The 24,372-nt window shown below is 48.1% G+C and overlaps 1 protein-coding gene across 1 annotated transcript; it reads left to right on the forward strand.

The window, feature by feature from the left end:
- CCDC65 (coiled-coil domain containing 65) lies at positions 15,102 to 24,205 on the forward strand. The gene is made up of 8 exons (XM_021091591.1): positions 15,102 to 16,077; positions 16,826 to 16,993; positions 19,670 to 19,839; positions 20,501 to 20,639; positions 22,086 to 22,283; positions 22,478 to 22,696; positions 23,545 to 23,697; positions 23,803 to 24,205. The coding sequence occupies exons 1-8, from the start codon at positions 15,946 to 15,948 to the stop codon at positions 24,118 to 24,120; spliced, it is 1,497 nt and encodes a 498-aa protein (XP_020947250.1). The 5' UTR covers positions 15,102 to 15,945; the 3' UTR covers positions 24,121 to 24,205.

Consider the following 24,372-nt stretch of genomic DNA (forward strand, 5'->3'; position numbering starts at 1 on the left):
CAGTGGGTCAAGGATCCGGCGTTGCCGTGAGCTGTGGTGTAGGTCACAGACACAGCTCGGATCTGGCATTGCTGTGGCTGTGGCGTAGGACGGCAGCTGTAGCTCCAATTCGACCCTTAGCCTGGGAACTTCCATATGCCGTGGGTGCGGCCCTAAAAAGACAAAAAAAAAAAAAAAAAATTATAATCCTTGCTTTACAGATGAGGACTTCTGCACAGAGAGGTTAAGGAATTTGCCTAAATTCTACAGCTGGCAAGTGGCAGATCTAGGGACCTTTTTTTGAGCTCGCAAAGCCTTTTTGCAGATCTGGTGAAAGCCAAGCGGCCAGGAAAAAGGCTTGTAATGAGCTTATATACATCTTACACTCAATTTCAGGGGGGTTGAAGAGCCCCTAGTCCCATTCTTGATAAAGCAATTGGATAGTAGGGCCAGTGTTGAATTACGTCCCCCCTCCCCCACCTCCAATCCAACAGTCCAGTAAGCAAAGCAAAGAATATATGGGGAAGGAGATGGTTTCCACGGATTGCCTGTTCCCCACCCCGAACCCCTGCTATTCTGGGACCTGAGCTTTGTCCTGGCTGGTTTGAGAGGTCTCCCAAGCCTGCTCGGGTGTGAGGTGGGGAGAGGGCTGGCAGGTGTGAGGGGATGGGCCGGGAAAGCTATAATGGGCTCTGTGGAGAAGCCCGAATTGTGCTCTATTAAAGGACAATGCTTTTCCCTCACCCCTCAGGGTATCCTTTTTCGGGGAGAGATTTGGAACTGCCCAGACTAGAAGAGATGAAGGCCTCCTCCCTTAATTAAATGCCCAGGGGTTGCTATGGAAACCAGAGCTTCCAAATCCTGGCCAGACAATGGGGAGAGGAGCAGCCTCCAGCCTAGACCAGTGAAGCTTCAGGGGCCTCGCAGGGGCTGGAGTGGGGGCCAGAGGGTGAGAAAAAGGGGGTGCCAATCAAGAAGTTCAGCCTCCCCTCTCCCTGGAACTGTGGGAAGGGGCCTCTCAGAACCAAGGGGTCTTGCCCAAGACAGGGGGGCATCGCTCCCGGAGAGAGGAAGGGAGTGGGGCCGGGTAGCTGGAGCCAGGCACGGCCCAGAACTGAACACCTCCTTTGTTCCCAGAGGAGAAAGCCAGCCAAGTTGGTAAACAAAGAGAAGAGGCCAGAGGGCAGACAGCGAAGCGATAAGGGACTGCGCAGAGCTGAGTAATGGAGCCTGAGAGACCGAGGGGGATCTCCTGTGTCTCACTGACAGGCAGAACGGGGGCATATATTGTCACAGTCAGCAGAGCCACAGACACTCCCCTCTACAGAAAAGTATGCACTGGGGCACCTGTCTTTGGGGACACTCAGCCCCGCCAAGCCATGGTCCCCTAGCTCCCCTCTGGAGCCACCTTTTCACCTCCAGCCTTTGGGCTGTGTCTTCAGGGAAGGTAGGGGACCGGGCTCTGGAATCTGCTCGGGCTCCCGCATGGGTGGGGAGCTGCATATTGGGGTCAGGAGCTTCAAAGGTCGTGAATCTGGCCCAGGGGAAAGACCCACATTTTGAAAACGTTACAATCCCTACCTTCCTCACTGCTCATGGTGCCAGGCAGCTCTGCAGGGAGAAGTGACTGTCTTCCTTTCCCAGAGAGATGAACCTGAGGGGAAGTTAGGAAAAGCCAGAAGCTTCACAGTCAGGAAGTGGCCAGGCTGGGAATTTTATTTTATTTTTTGTCTTTTTAGGGCTGCACCTGCAGCATACGGAGGTTCCCAGGCTAGGGGTTGAATTCAAGCTACAGCTGCTGGCCTACACCACAGCCGCAGCAACGCGGGATCCAAGCCGCATCTGCGATCTACACCCAGCTCACAGCAACGTCGGATCCTTAACCCACTGAGCAAGGCCAGGGATGGAATCCACAACCTCATTGTTCCTAGTCGGGTTCATTAACCACTGAGCCACGAGGGGAACTCCCAGACTGGGATCTGAACCCATGTTTGTCTGGTTCTAAAGCCTGTGTGCCTTCCCATTTTATTTTATTTATTTACTTCTTCATTTTTGTTTTTGTCTTTGTTTTAGGGCCGCACCCATGGCATATGGAAGTTCCCAGGCTAGGGGTCAAATCGGAGCTGCAGCTACTGCCCTATGTCACAGCCACAGCCACGCCAGATCTGAGCAGTGGATGCCCGACCCACCGAGTGAGGCCTGGGATGGAACCTACATCCTCATGGACACTAATCGGGTTCTTTACCACTGAGCCACAGCGGAAACTCCTGGCTTCCCACTTTAGACGCCTTTGCTTCAAAAACCTCCTGGAGGAGTTCCTGATGTTGCGCAGCGGAAACGAATCCAACTAGTATCTCTGAAGACAAGGCCTCGATCCCTGGCCTTGCTCAGTGGGTTAGGGATCATCTAGAGTTGTGTTGTGCTGCCGTGAGCTGTGGCGCAGGTCATAGACCTGGCTCGATCCCGCGTTGCTGTGGCTGTGGTGTAGGCCAGCAGCTGTAGCTCCCCTAGCCTGGGAACTTGCATATGCTGCGGATACGGCTCTGAAAAAAAAAAAAAAAAAAAAACTCTTGGAAACTTTTCTGAACAAGCCCACTCTGTTCTTGTCCCTTCACTCTCCCACTCGGTGTTACCTAAATACTTCTTAGAAGCAGCTCCCAATCTGCAAGCTAGTTTTCTAAAGAGTTTATATATAACTTGGTTGTTTGGAACCCAAACATTTTTTTTTTCCCCAGAGAAAAGGTATTAAATGGCTCTAGAAAGGCCACTTGACCCAGAATGCAGCTGACAATGGTACAACTGGTTCAGGACTAGCCTGAGGCCCCAGCTGTCATTTAAAGTGTTGTTCCTGGAGAAACATATCCCCAGTTATACTGGGGGGAAAGAAGTAGCGTTCTTTTCTCACTTTCTCCTCCATCATCCTGCGGGACCCATATCCTAGTCACTGAAGTGGCTGAGGAGGGGAGGTGATAATTCATAAATCAGGCTACATTCTGAGTGCTGACCAAAGGGGATGTTTCTGGAGAAAGGGGCCCAGGGTGAAGAAGCATTAAGAAACCAAACCTTGGAGTTCCCGTCATGGCGCAGTGGTTAAGGAATCCGACTAGGAACCATGAGGTTGCGGGTTCCATCCCTGCCCTTGCTCAGTGGGTTAATGATCTGGCGTTGCCGTGAGCTGTGGTGTAGGTTGCAGACGCGGCTCAGATCCCGCGTTGCTGTGGCTCTGGCGTAGGCCGGTGGCTACAGCTCCGATTCGACCCCTAGCCTGGGAACCTCCATATGCCGCGGGAGTGGCCCAAGAAATAGCAAAAAGACAAAAAAAAAAAAAAAAAAAAAGGAAGAAAGAAAGAAAGAAAGAAAGAAAGAAACCAAGCCTTCCAAAGCTGAAAGAAGGTTTGAGACTGGCAGGTCTGGGCAGGATGGCTGTAGCTCTGATTCAACCCCTAGCCTGGGGACTTCCATATGACATGAGTATGGCCCTAAAAAACAAAATGAAATGAAAAGAAAAGAAAAGAAAGAAGAGTTTGACTAAAATGTTGTGAGTGACTGGCTCCTCCCATTATCCTGGAACCTCCCAGGGAGCAGGCTTTCTTGTGCTCTAACAGTGTCCCAGGAACTGGAATGGGAGAATCCTTGCCTGTCTTATGTGGGAGGCCCAGGTTCAATTCTTTTTTTTTTTTTTTTTTTTGCTTTTTAGGGCCACATCTGTGGCATATGGAGGTTCCCAGGCTAGGGGTCTGATTGGAGTTGTAGCCGCCGTCCTACACCACAGCCACAGCAACTCAGGATCCTTAACCCACTGAGCAAGGCTAGGGATCAAACCTGCAACCTCATGGTTCCTAGTCAGATTCATTTCTGCTGCGCCACAATGGGAACTCCCTAAAATTTGTTAAAAGTGTTTAGGACAGGACCTGGCATGTACTAAGTACTCTATGAGTGTTTGTTGAATAAAATAAGTTACTGGCAATAAATCATTACAACATCTGCGTCCTTGTCTCATCCCCCCGTTCTTCCAGTTCAGCACCTAAGCCTGCAGCAGGGAGCCAGGGGCCAAGCTTTCCACTGTCGCTGCTCACCTGCTTTTCTTTTCTTGTCTTTTTGTCTTTTTACACCCACCCCCGAGGCATATGGTGGTTCCCAGGCTAGGTAGGGGTCGAATCAGAGCTACAGCTGCTGGCCTTTGCTACAGCCATAGCAACGCCAGATCTGAGCCACGCCTGTGACCTACACCACAGCTCACGGCAATGCCTTGGATCCTTAACCCACTGAGGAAGGCCAGGAATCGAACCCGCAACCTCATGGTTCCTAGTCAGATTCGTTTCCCCTGCGCCACGATGGGAACTCCAAACCAAGGGACACTTGTGATTCCTCGCTTTCCTTTTGTCCTCCAGCTGTTTTCAGAAGCAGAGGGTATCCTGCTTTACACTGAATGTATCACCGAGCCTCACATCTTGGGCCCTGGGCCTGATCCCCGAGACTGAGACTAAAGCTCCTCCCATATGCTCCCACACCGCCCACTCCCGTGTTGAACTTACACGTCACATCACAACCACCAGCTTTCTTGTCTGTGTCCTTGAGGGCAGCAGCTGTCTCGCTGCTTTCTGTTGCACCCCAGGGCCTATATGTGGCACTTATGCCTCTAGCCCCATTTCTCATGAGTTCTCTGCCTGGCATTTCCGAGCCAACCACAGGCCTGTCTGCGTCTCAGGTTTGCTGTTTTCTCTCCTCAGGGCCTTTATATGGACTTTTCACCCTGCTGATATGTTCTTCCGGAGTTCCCATCATGGCGCAGCGGAAACGAATCTGACTAGTACCCATGAGGACGCAGGTGCGACCCCTGGCCTCGATCAGTGGGTTAAGGATCTGGCATTGCCATCAGCTGTGGTGTAGGTCATAGACGCGGCTCGGATCGGGCATTTTTGTGGCTGTGGTGTAGGCCAGTGGCTACAGTTCCAATTCGACCCCTAGCCTGGGAACTTCCATATGCTGTGGGTGCTGCCCTAAAAAGCAAAAAAAAAAGTTGTTCCTCAGGTCTTTGCCTGGCCAGCTCCAGATACTTCTTCAGCTCTCAGCTTACCTGTCGCTTCCTCCAGGAAGCTTTCTGTAAAGGCCTTGGTCTAGATCCTGGTGGGACTCCCAGCACCTGAATTTCTCTTCACTGTATTTTAGGCATTTCTTTCTTGCTCTCTCTCCCCCTCTTTATTTATTTATTTATTTATTTATTTATTGTCTTTTTAGGACTGCATCCCTGGCAAATGGACATTCCCAGGCTCGGGGTCTAATCGGAGCTGTAGCCACCAGCCTATGCCACAGCCACAGCAATGTGGGATCCGAGCCACATCTGGGCCCTACTCCACAGCTCCCAGCAATGCAGGATCCTTAACCCACTGAGTGGGCCAGAGATGGAACCTGAGTCCTTATGGCTACTAGTTGGGGTCGTTAACCACTGAGCCAAAATGGGAACTCCCTCTCTCTTTCTTTCTTGGCTATCCTGTGGCATATGGAATTCCCATGCCAGGGATCATATCCAAGCTGCGGTTGTGACCTATGTTGCTGCTGCTGCTGTGCCAGATCCTTTAACCTGCTGTGCTGGGCGGGGGAATCGAACCCATGTTCTGGCACTGCAGAGATGCCACTGATCCTGTGTGCCACAGCGGGAATGCTGAGCATTTCTTTACTTACCTGTGTTGACAAGAATAACCAATAAACAATCTATAATAACAATAGAAAAAAGTTTTATTTGAACCAGAGTGAGGACTATAACCCAGAAGACAGCCTCTTAGATTATTGAGGGACTATTATGGTTTTCAGCACCCCATTTTATGTCTTATCAGAACAAAGAACATCAAACATGTCAGGGATACATTCCTTCTAGATTAAAATTAAAAAAAAAAAAAAAAGATTAGCATGTACTCAGTAAGTCAGTCTGGCCTTGGCACCTGGGAAGAGTCTTATCATAGAATAGAAAGAGCAGCAGCACTGGCGTCCCAGAAAGGGAGGCATTTAATCTTTATTTTTAACATGGACATTCTTTACTTCTGGTCAATGTGCCCTTTTCCTTAATAATTAAAGCAGATGTACAATGTATGTTTGATCACTATAAACCGACTGTTCTAATTAGCATAACATTCAAGTCAACTTATACATAGGCCAGAATGACTTCCTCATACCTCAACATGTGAAAATTTATTTTATCATGTGTCTCCCACTAGCCTATAAAGCCCAGGCAGGGTGGAGGCCATGTTTATCTAATTTGTTTGTTGATGTTGTGGCTTTTTTTGGGCCATGTCCGTGGCATATGGAATTTCCCAGGGCCAAGGATCAAACGCAAGCTACAGCAGCAACCCGAGCCACAGCAGTGACATGGCAGATTCTTACCTTGCTAGGCCACGAGGGAACTCCATGTTTATCTAATTTGTATTGTATCCTCAGTGGCCTAGGACCCATAAGAGACTGGGAATTGAAGACTTGGGACCCATGGAGGAGCTCCCAAGTGTTCAGGAGGTTCCCCAAATCATAACAATGTTTATAGATTTACAGTAGATTCTTTCTGGGAGAGAGAAAGAATGCACTATAAATATAATCATAATCTCCAAGAATATGTAACAGCCCTCCCCTATCAAAAAGGTTAAGAACCACCATGCAGGCATTCTGTAAACATTTGTTTCTGATTGGGTGCGTCTATCCTTGAATATACTCATTGATACTCAGAAAACGGTTATCGAATGGATGACTAAGCTTCCTCCTCAGGGTTAGGGTGTTTTTTAATGTTTTCAACAGATTAAGAAAAACCGCAGAAACCTTTGCAGGTAAAAGTTAAAATGCCCTTGCTTCAGCCCCTGACTCTGTGGCCCTAAATACCTCTCTCCCCAAGGGAGCTCAGAGCCTGAGACTCAAAGCTTTAGAGGCTCACAGCCCCTGCCAGATCCCATCTCCTGTCCTGAAATCCACCTACTGTGCATTTGCAGCCTGTCAGCTGAAAATAATCTTGGTGAGAACAGGGGTGGCAGCAGTGGAGAGGCAGGAGTCCTACAGAAGCTTTGACGGAGGGAGACTCTGCCCCCTGCTGGCTGCCCTGCTCCCCTTCAGCGACCCAGCCATGGCTCAAAGAATGAGGTCAGAACAGGGAAGAAGACAGCGGGACGAGGCAGAGGGTCCAGGGCAGGGGGCGGCTCTCGCAACGGGGTAGTCTCTCCCATCAAGATTAGGCTTTGTCTTCAAACCAGAGAGCGGCTATAACTCTGCTTTGAAGCCCCCACCGCTTCCCTTTCCAGGGCTCCTACGGTGTATTCCCGAATTAGGAGTTTGAGGAGGGCAGGGGGTGTGGTGGGGGTGGAAGTCCTTCTGGAATTTAAGGGAGGTCCAGTCACTCAGACTTGGCTTTCTCATCGATCTCTTTTCCTGGAGCTTGGCTACTGCCGACACCTTTGGATCCTGAGCCAATTCTCTGCATCGCCTACACTTGGCGTGTGGTGTACCAGCCTCCCCACATCACCATGGAAACAGGAGCCTCTGCATCCATCCCAGAACTGATTTGTGAAGCTATGAGAAGAATCTGAATTTCCGGGTGGGGTGCATAGGAAGGGCAAAGAGAAAACGTTCACACAAGTGATGGGGAGAGGGGAAGAGAGACGTTAGGGTAGAGGAGGGGCTGTTTTATAAGGGTTACTGGAATAACTCGTACCCTGTGAAGAGGGGCCTCTTCCTTGACAGATCATAAGGGCAGTCCTCTCCTGGGCTACAGGTCAGTTCAAACAGACCAACCGCCCCCTACAGGCTGTCCTTTGTAGCCGCATAACCTTGAGTGAGTTATTTAATAGCTCTAAGCATCACTTTTCTCACCTGTAAAATAAAAATAATAGCAGCACTTACTTCACAGGGTTATTGTAAGACTCCAGTGAGGTAATGCACATGTGGCACTTAATATAGTGCTTAGCACACAGTGAGTGCTCCAAAATGTATTGTTGCACATGCTTACATACTTAGTATTTGTGTCTCCTTAGCTAAATTGCCAGCCCTTCAGTAATATTTGAAGACTTTACAACTTTCTTTTCTTTTTTTTTTTTTTTTTTGGTCTTTTATTTTTTTTAGGGCTGCACCTCTGGCATAGGTAGGTTCCCAGGCTAGGGGCTGAATCAGAGCTGTAGCTGCTGGCCTACGCCACAGCCAGAGCAGTGCAGGATCCAAGCTGTGTCTGCAACCTACACCGAAGCTCACAGCAATTGAACCCGCATCCTCATGGATACTAGTTGGGTTCGTTACCTCTGAGCCACAACAGGAATTCCTACTTTACAATTTTAAAAGTGCTTTTACACATATTTGTCCCACCACAATCCTGAAAAAACGAGAGGGGATTACTCTCCCCACTTGACAGACAAAGATTTAGATTCAGGATTTAAGCTTGTTCAGGCTCAGCGCTAACCTGGTTCAGGCCTCTGTAGAGCCTGGGTTCATTGCCCTGTTTGCTCATCTCCTTTTTGCATTCCGACACAGTGCCACGGATGGTCAATGCCTCATTGTTTGCTGACATTGATCCTGGAGTAGGAGTCTCCAGGAAAAGCTAGTCTTGAAGTGTGGGCATTGGGTTTAAACAGGAAGGAAGCATTAAACTCTTAATTGAATTTGTAATTTAACACATTGCCACAAAAGGGAAGTGACTGCTAATGGTTTGGGTTTCTTTTTCTTTTTCTTTTTTTTTTTTTTTCCCTTTGGGCCGAGAATCAAACCTTCACTACAACAGTAGACCCAAGCCGGATTCTTATCCTGCTGTGCCACGAGAGAACTCCTGGGGTTTCTTTTTGAAGTGATGAAAGTGTTTCCTCCCAACAAATTTTTTTTTTTTCTTTTTTGGCCACCCCTCCGCATATGGGGTTCCAGGCCAGGGATCAGATCTGAGCCACAGTTGTGACCTAAGCCACATTAATGCTGGATTCCTAACCCGCTGTGCTAGGATGGGATGGGGGATTGAACCTGTGTCCCAGCACCCCAGAGACTCCACCAATCCCCTTGCACCACAACGGGAACTCCGTGTTCTAAAACTGATTGCAGTGATGGTTGCACAACTCTGTGAATGTAACAAACACCACTGAATTGTATATTTTAAGTGGATAAATGTCTGGTGTGTGAATTATATCTCAATGAAGTTCTTATTTTATTTTGTTTTTGTCTTTTTTAGGGCCCCACCTGTGGCATATGGACAATCCCAGGTTAGGGGTCAAATCGGAGCTACAGCTACTGGCCTACACTACAGCCACAGCAAGGCCAGAGCTGAGCAGCATCTGTGACCTACACCACAGCTCACAGCAATGTGGGATCCTTAACCCACTGAGCAAGCCAGGGATGGAACCTGCATCCTCATGGATACTAGTTGGGTTTGTAATCTGCTGAGCCACAACAGGAACTTCCTCAGCAATTAAACCTAGTGAACTAAGGAATTTTTTATTTAAAACAATTAAACCTGGTGAACTAAGGAATAAATGAAAACATTCTTTTTTTTTTTTTTTTTGCTTTTTAGGGCCACACCTGTGGCATATGGAGATATGGGGTCTAATTGGAGCTACACCTGCTGGCCTATGCCCCAGCCACAGCAACACAGGATCCAAGCCTCTTCTGTGACCTACACCACAGCTCACAGCAACACGGGATCCTTAACCCATTGAGCAAGGCCAGGGATCGAACCTGAAACTCATGGTTCCTGGATGGATTTGTTTCTGCTGCGCCATGACGAGAATTCCAATGAAAACACTTCTAATCTGATGAAGAAAACCTTTAGAATTCCTATAAGCAAACATCATAGTTAGTGGTGAAATGTTGAAAGCTTTCCCTTTGACGTCACAAATAAAATGTCCCCAGAGTTCCCATTGTGGCCCACTGGGTTAAGAACCCAACATAGTGTCTGTGAGGATTCAAGTCCAATGCCTGACTTGCTCAGTGGGTTAAGGATCCAGTGTTGCTGCAAGCTTCAGCAAAGTTCACAGATGCAGCTCAGATCCAGTGTTGCTGTGGCTGTGGCGTAGGCTGGCAGCTGCAGCTCCTATTGGACCCCTAGCCCGGGAACCTTTTTACAGGTGCAGCTGTAAAGGAAAAAATGAAAAAATAAAAAAAGTGCAAAGGTAAACCACTGAATTGGGAAGCATAAATGCAAGGGAGTAATTAGACCCCAAGGTTGCAGGGGCCATGTGGTGGCAGGCAACCAGCAAAGGCCAGGTAAGAGTGGCTACTGTAATGGATAGCAGATTCAAACCAGAAGTCATAATATCTGACTCACAAAAACCTGCAACATTGATTGATATTGATCGTGGTGCCCCTAGAAGTGAACTAAATAGGAATCCTACTAAGATCTTAATTGATCCATATAAGCAGAAAAGTTCTAGGCCAAGTGAAAAAAAATTCTAACCAGAATCATAAAAACAGAGTCATCATAAAAAGAGTCAGAGCCCTCATTCAGTTCCCAGACTTGAGTCACTTTATACACGCAGAGCCCTTTGAATGAAGAGGAGATTGTGTCTTCCTGAGGAAGGACCCAGTACACGGCCAAAAATTTGTACTGATAATGTCTCTCAGCATTTGCCAAAAGGCCTCTTACCAGGGTCACCATGCACTGGGGAAAAGGAAATGATCAGGCTTTCCAGGGACACTGGACACTGGCTCGGAACCGACACTAATTCGAAGAGACTCAAAATGTCACTGTGGGAGTTCGTGTTGTGGCACAGTGGGTTAAGAATCTGACTGTAGCAGCTCACGTCGCTTTGGAGGAATGGGTTTGATCCCTGCCCCAGTGAAGCAGGTTAAAGGATTTGGCATTGCCCCACCTGCGACTCGGATTCAGTCCCTGGCCCAGGAACTTCCATATGCCATGGCTGCAACCATTGAAAAAAAAGTCACTGCGGTCCATCAGAGCAGAGACTTCTAGAGATCTTAAAATGATCAATGTAGGTCTATCTCACAATGGGCTAGTGGATCCCTGAACCCATCCTGTGGTTATTTCCCCAGTTCTGCAGTGATAACTGGAGTATAATCAGCAGCTGCCAGAATGCCCGCATTGGTTCCCTGACCTGTGGAGTGAGGGCTATTATGGTGGGAAAGGCCAAGTGGAAGCCGCTAGAACTGCCTCCTCCCAGGAAAATAGTAAACAAAATCAATGCCACATTCCTGAAGGGATTACACAGATTACCATCATCGTCAAGTTCTTTTTTTTTTTTTTTAATTTTATGGCCGCCCCATGGCATAGGGAGTTCCTGGGCCAGGGATCAGATCTGAGCTACAGTTGCGACCTAAGCAGCAATTGCAGCAACACAGGATCCTTCACCCATTGTGCCAGGCTGGGGATTGTACCTGCGTCCCAGCGTCCCAAGATGCCATGGATCCTGTTGCGTCACAGCGGAAACTCCATCAAGTTCTTGAAAGATGTAGGAGTGGTGGTTTCCACCCCATCACCATTCAATTCACCTATTTGGTCTGTGCAGAAGACAGATGGACCTTGGAGAATGACAGTGGATCACTGTAAGCTTAACCCGATGGTGACTTCAGTTGCCACGTGTGATTTCATTGCTTGACCAAATTAACACATCCCCTGGTACCTGGTATGCAGCTATTTATCTAGCAAGTGCCTTTTTCTCCATCCTTGCCAACAAGGACCACCAAAAGTAGTTTGCTTTCAGCTGGCGAGGCCAGAGATACACCTTCCCGGTTCTAGCTTAGGGCATATCAACTATGCAGCCCCATGTCATTCAGTTCACAGGGATCTTGATCACCTTTTGCTGGAAAAGCCAGTCTCATGCTCACGATCTATCTTCCTTCCTTTCTTTTTTTTTTTTTTTTTTTTTGTGTGTGTGTCTTTTTAGGGCTGCACTTGTGGCATATGGAAATTCCCAGGCTAGGGTCATATTGGAGCTTTAGCTGTTGGCCTACAACAGCCACAGCAACACCAGATCCGAGCCAAGTCTGTGACCTACACCACAGCTCATGGCAATGCTGGATCCTTAACCCACTGAGCAAGATCAGGGATGGAACCTGGGTCATCATGGATACTAGTCAGATTTGCTTCCACTGAGCCACGACGGGAACTCCTCATGCTCACGATCTTTCAACGCCACTCAGCAACATAAGCATGGACCTTGGTGCTGGATCACTTTCTTACCAAGAGGTAAAGAGCCCACACAGCCTGTGCTGGGCTTATCACCTTGTGTGGGAATCTCTCTCTCTGTTTCATGCTCAGTGTGTACTCCTTTGTTCTGTTTAAGCAAATGCATCAACAGTACTCAGGCATGCCCCCAGCTATTTCAGATTCTATGGGGGAGGGGGGAGGGGTCCTTCTACTTGGCACTAGAGGGGGTGTGTGTAGGCCAATTGCCAATCAGCTTCCAGGAAGGACCCATGGGCCATGGGGGACCAACAGCCGCGATTAGCTGATGTTGCTCTGTCTCTTCTCTTTGTAAGTGAAGTACTGTTCCACCCAGTGCTTGACTGCGTTGTTCTCCTTGGCAACTCCAATTCTAAGAGGCAGTGAGCAGTGTTTGGATTTCTACTCCCAGTAGCCAGCCCTGGGATGATCTTTGCTCTTCCTCCGTGTAATTGGAGTCCTTCCCTGACACTCATCATCAGGGCATGATGTTCTGCTTGACACCTTTCCTGTCCACCTGATGTCACACTTGTCCTTCGCATGGATGACATTATGCTGATCAGACCTAGTAAGCAAGAAGTAGCAACCACCGCAGACTTACTGGTTTTTATTGGTGAAATGTTTGTGTGTCAGAGGGTGGGAAATACATCTGGCTAAAGTTCAGGGCCTTTCCTGCTCCGTGAAATTTCATGGGTGCAGCAGTATGGGACACAGTGAGATATGCCTTCTAAAGAAAGGATACATTGTGGTATCCAGCCCCTCCTACAACCAGAAGAGACGCACAGCACCTTTTTGGGGCTCTTCAGATTTTGGAGGCAGCGTATTCCTTATCTGGGCGTGTTATTCTGGCCCACTCGCCAAGTGACCCGAAAAGCTGCTAGCTTTGAATGGGGCCAGACCAAGAGCAGGCTCTGCAACAGCTCAAGCTGCTATGCAAGACGTCCTGTCGCATGGGCCACATAAGCCATTCGATCTGATGGTGCTTGAAATGGCAGTGGCAGAGGGGGATGTGGTTTAGAGCCTTTGGCAGCCCCCTCTGGGTGAACTGCAGCCCAGGCCCTTAGGAATCTGGAGCAAAGTCCTGCCACCCTCCCCAGATAACTACTCCTCTTTTGAGAAACAGCTCTTGGTCTGCTACTATGTCTTAGTAGAGGCTGAAAGCTGAACCGTGGGACACGAAATGACTATGTGACCTGAGCTGCCCATGGTGAACTGGGTGTTATCAGACTCACCAAGCCATGAAATTGGGCATTCAGAGCTACACTCCATCATCAAATGAGAGAGGAGATGAGGCTGATGGGCCTGAAGACACAAGTAATAAGTTACACGGGAGTTCCCGTCGTGGCGCAGTGGTTAACGAATCCGACTAGGAACCATGAGGTTGCGGGTTCGATCCCTGCCCTTGCTCAGCGGGTTAACGATCCGGCGTTGCCGTGAGCTGTGGTGTAGGTTGCAGACGCGGCTCGGATCCCGCGTTGCTGTGGCTCTGGCGTAGGCCGGTGGCTACAGCTCCAATTGGACCCCTAGCCTGGGAACCTCCATATGCCGCGGGAGCGGCCCAAGAAATAGCAACAACAACAACAACAAAAAGACAAAAAAAAAAAAAAATAAGTTACACGAAGAAGTGGTCCAAATTCTCATAGCCTCCACCACCTTCTCTCTTCCAGCCTGCACCCAAAGCCTCAGAGGCGGAGGTCCTTGTCATCAGTTGTTGGAGGAAGAGGACTCAGGCCTGGTTTACAGATGATTCTGCACAAGGTGCAGGCACCACCCACAAGTGAACAGCTATAATACTATAGCTCCTTTTGGGGAATCTCTGAAGGACATCGTGAGGGGGATCCCCCCGGTGGGCAGAACTTCAAGTAGGGCACGTGGTTGTTCATTTCACTTGTAAGGAGAAATGGCCAGACATATGATTATATGTCAACTCATGGGCTATGGCCAATGGCTTGGCCGAATTGTCAGGGACTTGGAAGAAACATGATTGGAAAATTGGTGACACATTTGGGGAAGAGCTATGTGGACAGAACTCTCTGAATGGGCAAAAAGAAAGGGGAAGATATTTCTGTTCCATGTAAGTGCTCACAAAGAGTGACCTCAGCAGAGAAAGATTTTAATAATCAAGTGGATAAGATTGAAATAGGAGATAGAGAGGCCCCAGGCTGAGCAGCTGCAGCTGGCTTACAAGCAAGATGGTTGGCCAAAGATAACCCTGAAAACTGCCCCCATATAAGCAACCTAAGACTCCCCTGTTGCACACAACTCCCAGTTCACCCATGTGCTCTTCCACATGTAATTGTTGCTAATAAACTCCATCTCTATTTCACAAGCTTGGTCTCTTTGCTGAATTCCTTCTTTGCAAAAGACAAAGACCAGGGTTCTTCTTCCAGCTGATCCACCACCAGAATCAGGGTGACTGTTATGTGTGTTCACCAGTTGATCTTTTTTCCAGCCACTCTTGCCATTGCTCAATGGGCTTGTGAACAAAGCAGCCACTGTGGCAGGGACAGAGGTTATGCATGGACCTGGCTACATGGGCTTTAACTCACCAAGGCCAAGCTAGCTAAGGCTATCACAGAATGCCCAGTTTGGCAGCAGCAGCAACCAACACTGGGGCGCCTGCATGGTGTCATTCTCCTGGGTAAACAGGTTGATTATATTGGACCGCTTCCATCATGGAAGGGGCAGTGTTTTGCTCTTAGTGGAGTAAGATATTTATTCTGGATACACATTTTCCCTCTGCACGCAAGGCTTCTGCCCAAATTACCATCTGTGGATTTACAGAATGCCTCATCCACCACATATGGTATTCCGCATAGCATTGTTTCAGATCATGGAAGCCACTTCACCCTTTTCGAGTGTATAATTCAAAGATTTTTTGAAACAAATTCATCAGTTGTCCACCATCAATCAGTTTTAGAATATTTACACCAACCCAATATGATATCTTGTGTGCATTTAATATTAATCTCCCATCCCCCTACCCCCAAGCAATCAATTTGTAGTCTATTTCCTTCTTTATAGCTTTGTCTTTTCTGGATATTTCACATAAAGAGAACCATACAATATGTAGTCTCTTGTATCAGGCCTCTTCGAGCATGTTTTTGTGGTTTATCCACACTGTAGCATGCATGCATAGTCTGTTCCTTTTTATTGTTGAATAGTATTTCATATATAGAAAGAGCATATTTTGTCTGACATTCACTTGTTTTTGGACACTTAGGTTGTTTCCAGATGGACTCTTATGAGCCTTGTTGCTAATAACATTCCTGTGCAAGAACATTCCTGTGGATACACATTCACTTCTCTTAGATTGATATCTAAAACTGAAACTGCGGGATCACATGGTAAATTTATAACATTTTAAGGAACTGCCAAACTGTTTCCAAAGTGGCTGTACCATTTTACATTCCCATCACCAGCGTATGAACGGTCCTGTTTCTCATCTCTCTCCAAAACTTATTTTAAAATATGCCCATTATGTAAAAAATAATCCAAAATAGGTTTTAAAATAGGTTTTGAGAAAATGACCCTCTTTCTCAAAAACTGTGGTCCTCCAAAGGGCAGAGGGCGCTCCAAGCCAGGGCCTCTTCTCCTAGTTCTTATAGCGCCATCTTAGCGAGATCCCCGTTGCTAGGAGACGGAGATGCGTCTTTAGCCTTGGGAGCCCTGCCTTACTGCTCTCCCAGGCTCTCCCTTACCTGAGGACTGAGATTTAAGGTTCCATTACCCGCCAGGGGCATTTCCAGAAGGCTCCTTTCTGGGGACGTTTTCCTCCTACCCCCTCTAGTTCTGGCCAAGGCAGGCCGAGGATCCTCGCCCAGATCCAGTTCCTCACCCAAGCTATGTCTAAGAAGGGGAAAAAGGCCAAGATTCCCCTGTCGGATGAGGAGCAGCTGCTTCTGTTTCAGCAGAAGTTGCTTGCAGAGGAGGAGATGGCCAAGAAGAAAGAGAGGCTCCTGAACCAGTTCTTGAAGGTGATGGATTTCTGCATTACTCTCTGCCCAGCCCACCCCCTACAACCGCCCCCCCGCGCCCCTCTTCCCACCCCCCCCCCCCCGGCCCTGTCGCCTTGACCCTGTCATTATGGCAGCCTAATTTTCATGCTGGCCTACCCCTCTCTGGAAACCTTAAGACACAGATATACTTAGATCCCAGGCATTATTGTTTGGGGGAAGAGGCAGTTCTCTGTGAAGCATGGCCGGGGGAGGGGGGGGCAAGGCAATAGATTTGACAGTCACAACTGAGCCCCAGAACTGGGACAGTAGGTGCTATCAGTTGTCCGGGCTGTCAGAAATTCTGATATTCTCCCTGGAGATGGGTCATCGCAAACAACATCCTGCTCTGATAGCCAGAAGGAAATATCATTGGGCTGTTCCTGCCTTAATTCAGACCCTCCCCAAACAAGAACAGGAGCTCCTGAACGTTAGCCACCAAGGGTTCCGGTCAATCAGAAAACACAAAAGGTAAGATGTCAGTTGACAAAGCAAGTGTGATCTTTTTTTTTTTTTTTTTTCTTCTTGGCTGTGCCTGTAGCATAGGGAAGTTCCCAGGCCAGGGATTGAACTTATGCCACAGCAGCAACCCAGGCTGCTGCACTGACACCAGATCCTTAACCTGCTGTGAGGGGAGAGAAGTCCAAATGTGATCCTTTTTGTTGTACTGTATCAGGGGTTTCAGTCCTGATCTCTTGGGGTGGGGGTGTGTATTTATTTCTTCACACAGGACAAGCTGGCCAAGGAGGAGCACAACAGTGCTATGAACCTTAATAAGATTAATACTCAATGGAGAACAGTCCTTCGGGAAGTCAAGACCAGGGAGCTTCATAAGGACATTGAGATCCTCAGCCAAACCTTTGAACGAGTGGTGGACTGCAAGGACAGTGTCATCAAGGCAAGCTCTCTTCCCAAACACTTGAATATGGCTGGCTTGATCTCTCCTTTTAATAGAATGGGCCTATTATTAACTGACCTTAAAGCCTGCACAAGATACAGGCTGTGATGAAGCCAGGCTACTGTTAATTTCATGGAAATGAAAAACAGAATATTGGGCTGTCATCCCTTTCCCTCTGATAGAGGAGCCATTCTCCTTGGTCATCTACTGCCTCAAACCAGTACTATACAATAGTTGTAAGGCACAGTAGACATCACCCAATGACTTGAACTTGGTTTTTTGGTTTTTTTTTTTTTTTTTGTCTTTTTGCTATTTCTTGGGCCGCTCCAGCGGCATATGGAGGTTCCCAGGCTAGGGGTCCAATTGGAGCTGTAGCCACCGGCCTACGCCAGAGCCACAGCAACGCAGGATCCGAGCCGCGTCTGCAACTTACACCACAGCTCACGGCAACACTGGATCGTTAACCCACTGAGCAAGGGCAGGGACCGAACCCGCAACCTCATGGTTCCTAGTCGGATTCGTTAACCACTGCGCCATGACGGGAACTCCTGAACTTAGTCCTATACCTTCATTTCAGTGTGTTAAAACTCAGTTCCAGAAGGAAGAGCCCGTTTGGCAAGGTCACGCGGCTAGTCAGTGAGAAAGCTGTGATACAGCACGTATTTCTTGTGTCCCATTCCAGTCCTTTATTCAACCAATCCTGTCTGGCCTCTTTGGTTCAAGTTCAGCGGCCCTGGATGAGGTTGAAAAGATCTCCTTGGGTAAGAGCAGTTCAGGATCTCTAAGCAATTCAACCAGCCAACCTTATGCTCTTGGGAGGTTCTTGAATTTTCTGAGGGATTTTTCTCTTGAGTTCCAAATCCCTATGTTCAGGATCCCTAGATATCTGTTCCTAGCTGTTGCACTATGCTCACAACTGAACTCATGAGCTCCCCCTTCTTTAGCCAGTCCCATTCCCATCCTCCACCATCTGCACAATCTTTTCTTTCTCATACTCTATTTGGGTGGCTGGCGACATTCACCAAATTATCCATCCCAGGAATCTGGGAATCATCGAAGCTTTGCTGCCATCCGTGACTTCTATTACTATGTCTTTTTTTTTTTTTTCCTGCTTTTTAGGGCCACAGGTGTGGCATATAGAAGTTCCCAGGCCAGGGGTCAACTCAGAGCTGTAGGTGCGACCTACACCACAGCTCACGGCAACACCAGATCCTTAACCCACTGAGTGAGGCCAGGGATCAAACCCACCTCCTTTGGATACTAGTTCACTAGTATTGCTAGTAGTAGGATTTACTACTGCTGAGCCACAATGGAAACACCGCAAGTCTTTTTTTTTTTTTTTTTTTTTTACTTTTTTTACATTTTTATTTTTTAATTTTTATAGAGTATAGTTGGTTTAGTGTTGTGCCGATTTTGTTTCTAAGTCTTGCTAAATCTTCTGCCTAAGTATTTTTCAGTCACACCCTGCTCTTCTTCTCCACTGTCCTGTAGTTGGGACCTGGGCATTTTTTCTCTCACATGGACTACTGCAGTAGTCTCTTATCTTCCCAACTTTGTGCTCAGTTGCCTCCAGATGACTGTCTCTACACAACTACCAGGACTATCTTTCTAAAACAAAAATCTGATCCTGTTACTCCATTGCTTAAATTGCCTCAGTGGCTCCCCTCTTAAAACTCCATGGAAGGAACATCAGAGCTCTTCATTATCTGGGCTGAACCTTTCCCATAGCCAGACTTCTTTCTTTCCGGTGCCTTTGCACATGCTGTTCCCTCTAACTGGAATTCGCTTTTCCCTATCTCTCCAATCTTCCTGGCAAAGTCTCCCTCCTCCTTCAAGAGCGATACAAATGACATCTCCTGTGTGAGGCCTTCCCCAGTGTTCTGCGTCAGATGTAGGCACTCAGTCCTTTGTAGCCTATTGTCACTGGGCTATCATCAACCTCATAGCATTTTCCATGTTATACTGTAATTTTCTGTTCATGTAACTTCTACTGCAAGACTTGAAGCTCCTTTGCAGGGGGAGTGAGAATGTCTTTTCATTTCCTTATTTATTTATTTATTTTTCCTTTTTAGGGCCGCGTCCGTCGCATGTGGAGGTTCCCAGGTTCAGGGTCAAATTGGAGCTACAGCTGCCGGCCTACACCACAGCCACAGGAACTCCCACATGTGATGTTTTTTAATCCACTAAAGTTCTTATCTTTACTGACGCTCCCCACTGTCCCTTTTCTGCCAGCAGAGGTGTGCCTGTTATCTATTGCTACATAACAAACCACCCTTCAATTAGAGACTTAAAACAATTTGTTTCCCTCTCTCTCTCAGTTCTATAAGTTGACTTAGCATACCAGGGAGGTTCTTGCCTGGCGTCTGTCATACAGTTTTCAGTGAGAGGTCAATTTGGGCTGCCGTCATCTGAAGGCTTGGTGAGCGGGACGTCTAAGAGGACTGACAGTTGATTCTGTCACTGGGAGCTCAGCAGGGCTGCTGCCTGGAATGCGTTCACATGGCCCCTTCGCAGGCACTGGCTTCTCCCATTCAAAAGTGGTAGAACCAGAAATCCCAGAGCCAAAGGACTGGCATTAGGAAGTAGGGAACATAGGAACTCGCCAACTGAACACGTGTGGATTTTCTCACACAGATGCCATTCAGCCAAAATGATAACTCTGTGTTTCCCACCCAGTCTTTAGCGAAGGACCTGTCAGAAGCAGAGGAGCAGTACGCCCACGCCCTGCGCAGCCACTTGCACAACATTGACCAGCTCTTGGCCCTGCAGAGATGCCGGCTCAGCCTCCTCGAGGAAAATTACAACATGGAGCTGGAGTCCCTAACCAAGGAGTTTGAGACAGAAAGGTATCGGGGCCTAAGAGGAGATGGGTGGGGGAGTTGAGTCCAAGGGAGCGCCCAGAGCCTGTGTTAAGGTGCTGCCTGTGAACAGCCACCCACTTTCAACTATCAAAATCCTACTCAACTACCCATCCAGGGGACAGGGATGGGAGGGAGACTTTTTTTTTTTTGGTCCTTTTAGGGCCACACCTGAGGCATATGGAGTTTCCCAGGCTGGGGTCGAATTGGAGCTGTAGCCACTGGCTTACACCACAGCCATAGCAACTCGGGATCCTAGCCATATCTGCGACCTACACCACAGTTCACGGCAATGCCAGATCCTTAACCTGCTGAATGAGGCCAGGGATCCAACCTGCATCCTCATGGATACTAGTCAGATTTGTTTCTACTGAGCCATGACGGGAACTCCATGGGAAGGAGACTTCTCACTGCAATCTTTTGTACCTTTTAATTTTTGTATCATATGAATGTATTACCTACTCAAAAATCAAAATAATATTCATTCTTTCTGACCCTGAAAAGAATATAACCCACCCTCCCTCTGTTCTTCTTCAGTACCTGAGAGTTTGCATCGGTCATGTAGTTTTATTACATACTGCTCTGCGTTGTCATTCCTGGTCCATATGCTTTATCCCTCAGAGCAGGGACAGTATCTTATCTCCTGTAGGAAGACAATTGTTGACCAGCATGAAAAAGAGATTCGCTACCTACAAGATGTCTTCATGGCCATGGAGCAAAACTATATAGATTCTGAGTATGAAAGCAAGCTGGAGTTCCAGAGCATGTGGGATGATCTCAAAAACAAGGTACAAAGGGATGGCTGGGGGAGAAGTGAGAGAAAAGTGCTCTAGGCCAGCAGAGCTAGAAGAGATCCCTTTAACCACCATAGTCAATAAAATGCCTGTTGCTGCTGTAGTTACCCCTACTCTTTTTGAAATTTCGTGAAAATCGGTGGGGATGGAGGACCATCCTGAAATGTCAAGGAAACGCATTTTTTTTTTTTTGTCTTTTGTCTTTTTAGGGCCGCACCCGCGGCATATGGAGGTTCCCAGGTTCGGGGTCTGTTGAAGCTGTAGCCACCCCCCCACACCACAGCCACAATGCTGGATCCCACCTGCGTTTTCGACCTGCACCACAGCTCACGGCAATGACGGATCCTTAACCCACTGAGCAATGCCAGGGATAGAACCCGAAACCTCATGGTTCCTAGTTGGATTCGTTAATCACTAAGCTACGACAGGAACTCCAGGAAATGCATTTTAAAGCTAAAACACACCAAGGAGATGATCTGGCTTTACCCCTGTGATTTGTAGATGCAGAAACTAAGGCCCAGAGAAGTGAAATGACCTGCCAGAGCCATGCTGCTGGCTTGTGGTGGAGCCAGGAGGAGAGTCCACATCTCCTGCCCCTTGGAGCTCCCACCACCCTGGAGGCTGTCAGCTTAGCCACCCTGCACACCTGGGTTTGGGAGTTGAGGGTCTTTGTTTTCATTCTGCCCCATAATGTTGCAGCCTTTTTTTTTGGCTGTGCCCACAGCATGTGGAAGTTCCCAGGCCAGGGACTAAACCTGCACTACAGTAGTGACACGAGCCACTGCAGTGACAATGCTGGATCCTTAACCCACTGTGCCACAAGAGAAATCCACCCCGTAACAGTTTACAAAATTTTTAATGTGCTTCCTACATTTAAAAATTGGGAGGAGTTCCTCCTGTGGCCCAGTGGGTTAAGAACCTAACTGCAGGGGCTTGGGTGGCTATGGAGGCGCAGGTTTGATCCCCAGCCCGGTGCAGTGGGTAAAAGGTTCCAGCATTGCCACAGCTGTGGCATAGGTCACTGCTGCAGCTCAGATTCAGTCCCTGGCTCAGGAATACCATATACTACAGGGTACAGCCAATTAAAAAAAAAAAAAAAAAGGGGAGATTTCACATAAAAATCCAAAATTTCAGCTTCCCTTAAAAAATATAAAGCTCTAGGAACGCTGGGCCACGTTTCCAAATGGGGGCATGCACTGGAGCTGAGCCCCGTGTGCCCATCCCCCACCAATGGAGCATTTCCTCTCCGGTTCACCACAGGCGCCATCTCGCCCACAGCGCTTATTTACATCAACTGCCCGAACTTTGTAGGCTTTTTCACCCGGGACCTCTGCACCAGGCTGTGCTACAAATAGTTCAAGTTAGGGAGGTTGCTCGTGGAAGTGAAAGGACACTAATAGGGTAAATCCAAGCACTAGCTACTTTGGGGCCACTTCCTAGAATTTAGAAGAGAAGCACTTTTTAAGACTGCAACTGGAGAATGCGGTAGAAGATCTATGGAGGAGATTCCAGGATGCACTCAAGAATTACACTGATGCCACAGAGGATCGAAAGATCGCCTTCGAGACTCTAAAGGTGAAGGACGAGAGGAGCTCCAAAGAGATTGAAGCACAGATGAAAAAAATACAGAGACTACAGGTTAGTGCAGCCCACCTGAAAGATTCACTGCTGTAACTGCTCATTAGCCCCTGTTCTTCTTTCCCCAGTTTCTACTGGGCCCTGTCACCGGTTGGGAAAGACAGTGTGCTCTGATTTCAGTCCCCAGGCAGTCCTTTTACCTGCTCACTGAGGAGCCTCAAATACTCAAGTGTTTCCTCTAATCTCTGTTCTAGGATTCCATAATTATTTTAAAAGGCAAGATCATGGTGCACAGCCGCGAGAGTGAAGAACAGAACCAGGACATTCGTGATGACAAGGAGTTGGTCCTTGTACAACTGCAAAAACTGAAGGCCCAAAGGACTCAGGCCCGGGGAGTATCACAGGAGAACTTGGTCAGACTCACCCTGGAAAGTAATGCCACCCTCAAGGCCCTGAGGAGGACTGTCGACAAGGTAGCAAAGGGGAGAGGGCAGCCTGAACCAAACCAAGGACACTGGCCCCTTGTGAAGTGAATGGGGTTTGGGAGAGATTTCGGACTTCCCCCGGCGTCCTGCCTGAGGGGGCACTTGGAATACCGGGGTTTTATTCCAGTCTCCCCCTCCTCTCACATTTTTTTTCTTTTTCTTTTTTTTGGCCACCCCATGGCATATGGAGTTCCCAGGCCAGGGATCAGATCCAAGCTGCAGTTGCAACCTAAGTGCAGCTGCAACAATGCCAGGTCCTTAACCCACTGCTCAGGGCTGGGGATTGAACCTGCATTGCAGCTCTCCCAAGACGCCGCTGATCCTGTTGCACTACAGCGGGAACTCCTCCTCTCAGTTTTTTTTTTTTTTTTTTTTTTAAGGGCCGCACCTGAGGCATATGGAGGTTCCCAGGCTAGGGGTCGAATCAGAGCTGTAGCCACCAGCCTACACCACAGCCACAGCCACGCCAGACCCGAGCTGTGTCTGTGACCTACATCACAGCTGACGGCAATGCCGGATCTTCAACCCTCTGAGCGAGGCCAGGGATCAAACCCGCAACCTCATGGATACCAGTTGGGTTCGTTAACCGCCGAGCCATGAGAGGAACTCCCTCCTCTCACATTTTAAATCAAATGCGTTAATGACTGAATTTTAGAAGAATATAAAAATACTCGGAATAGTGCTTGGCACCTAGCAAGTGCTCTGTTAGATGTATTGATTACTTGTGTCCCCCATTTGGATAAGTAGCTTCCCTGGATTGAAGCAAGGGAACAAACACCACTGTTTCCCCTCCCCACCCCCTTTCCTAATAAAGGGGATCTTCTTGCTCCCAATAGGGTGAAAAGATCCTTAAACTTGCTGAAATATGTAGGAAGTTTGAAACAGAGGAAGAAAAAGTGCTACCTTTCTATTCTTCAGTATTGACTCCCGAGGAGCAGGAAGAAATAGAGAAAACTGACCCAGAGGAGTTTAATGAGGAGCTTGCAAAGGTGAGGTTCCTAGGGCTGGGAGACCATCCCCAAGGCTGGGGACAACAGGGCTGCACTTGCTAATGGGTCCTACCACACACCTTCTTCCTTTAATTCAACTCCCAGGCAATAGTAGACTACACAGGCATGGAGAATTTCTGGAAAAGATACAACAAAGTGAAACTGGAGCAACTGAGTCTCCAACACAGACGCACCCAGTTGTTAAAAATCAACGAGAAGCTGCGGGAGATGCTCAGGCAGTACTTGGATGGCATCTCAGTGAGTGATGAGGTGCTGAGCCAGCTCAACCCACTCTTCATTGTCAACCACCGCAGCAACTTACCCCGGCCCTTGTCCACACCTACAGCCGAACCAGGTGACAAAAAACCTCCAACCACTTACAACATCATTGAAGCTGCCCATGTGATCTCCCACATCCTGTGATACAAGGAGAAAATACCTTTTCAACTCCCAGAGAATGTTTTGAGAGACCCGAGGACTTTGCTATTAAAAATCTCCATGGAGTTTATGAGCTCCTCACATCTTTGCAGTGGTAGATAGAAGAGTCTATCTGGAGGACACTAGGAGTACAGCGGCCTAGGGAGTGGAAAGAATAGCCAGGCAACTACCAGGAGGCTTCCTTCGCAGTGATTTACTGCTCCTCTGAGTCAGGACACCTTGAGAACCCAGAGATCC

Source organism: Sus scrofa, chromosome 5 (assembly GCF_000003025.6).
Source record: "Sus scrofa isolate TJ Tabasco breed Duroc chromosome 5, Sscrofa11.1, whole genome shotgun sequence".
NCBI classification, from domain to species: Eukaryota; Metazoa; Chordata; class Mammalia; order Artiodactyla; family Suidae; genus Sus; species Sus scrofa.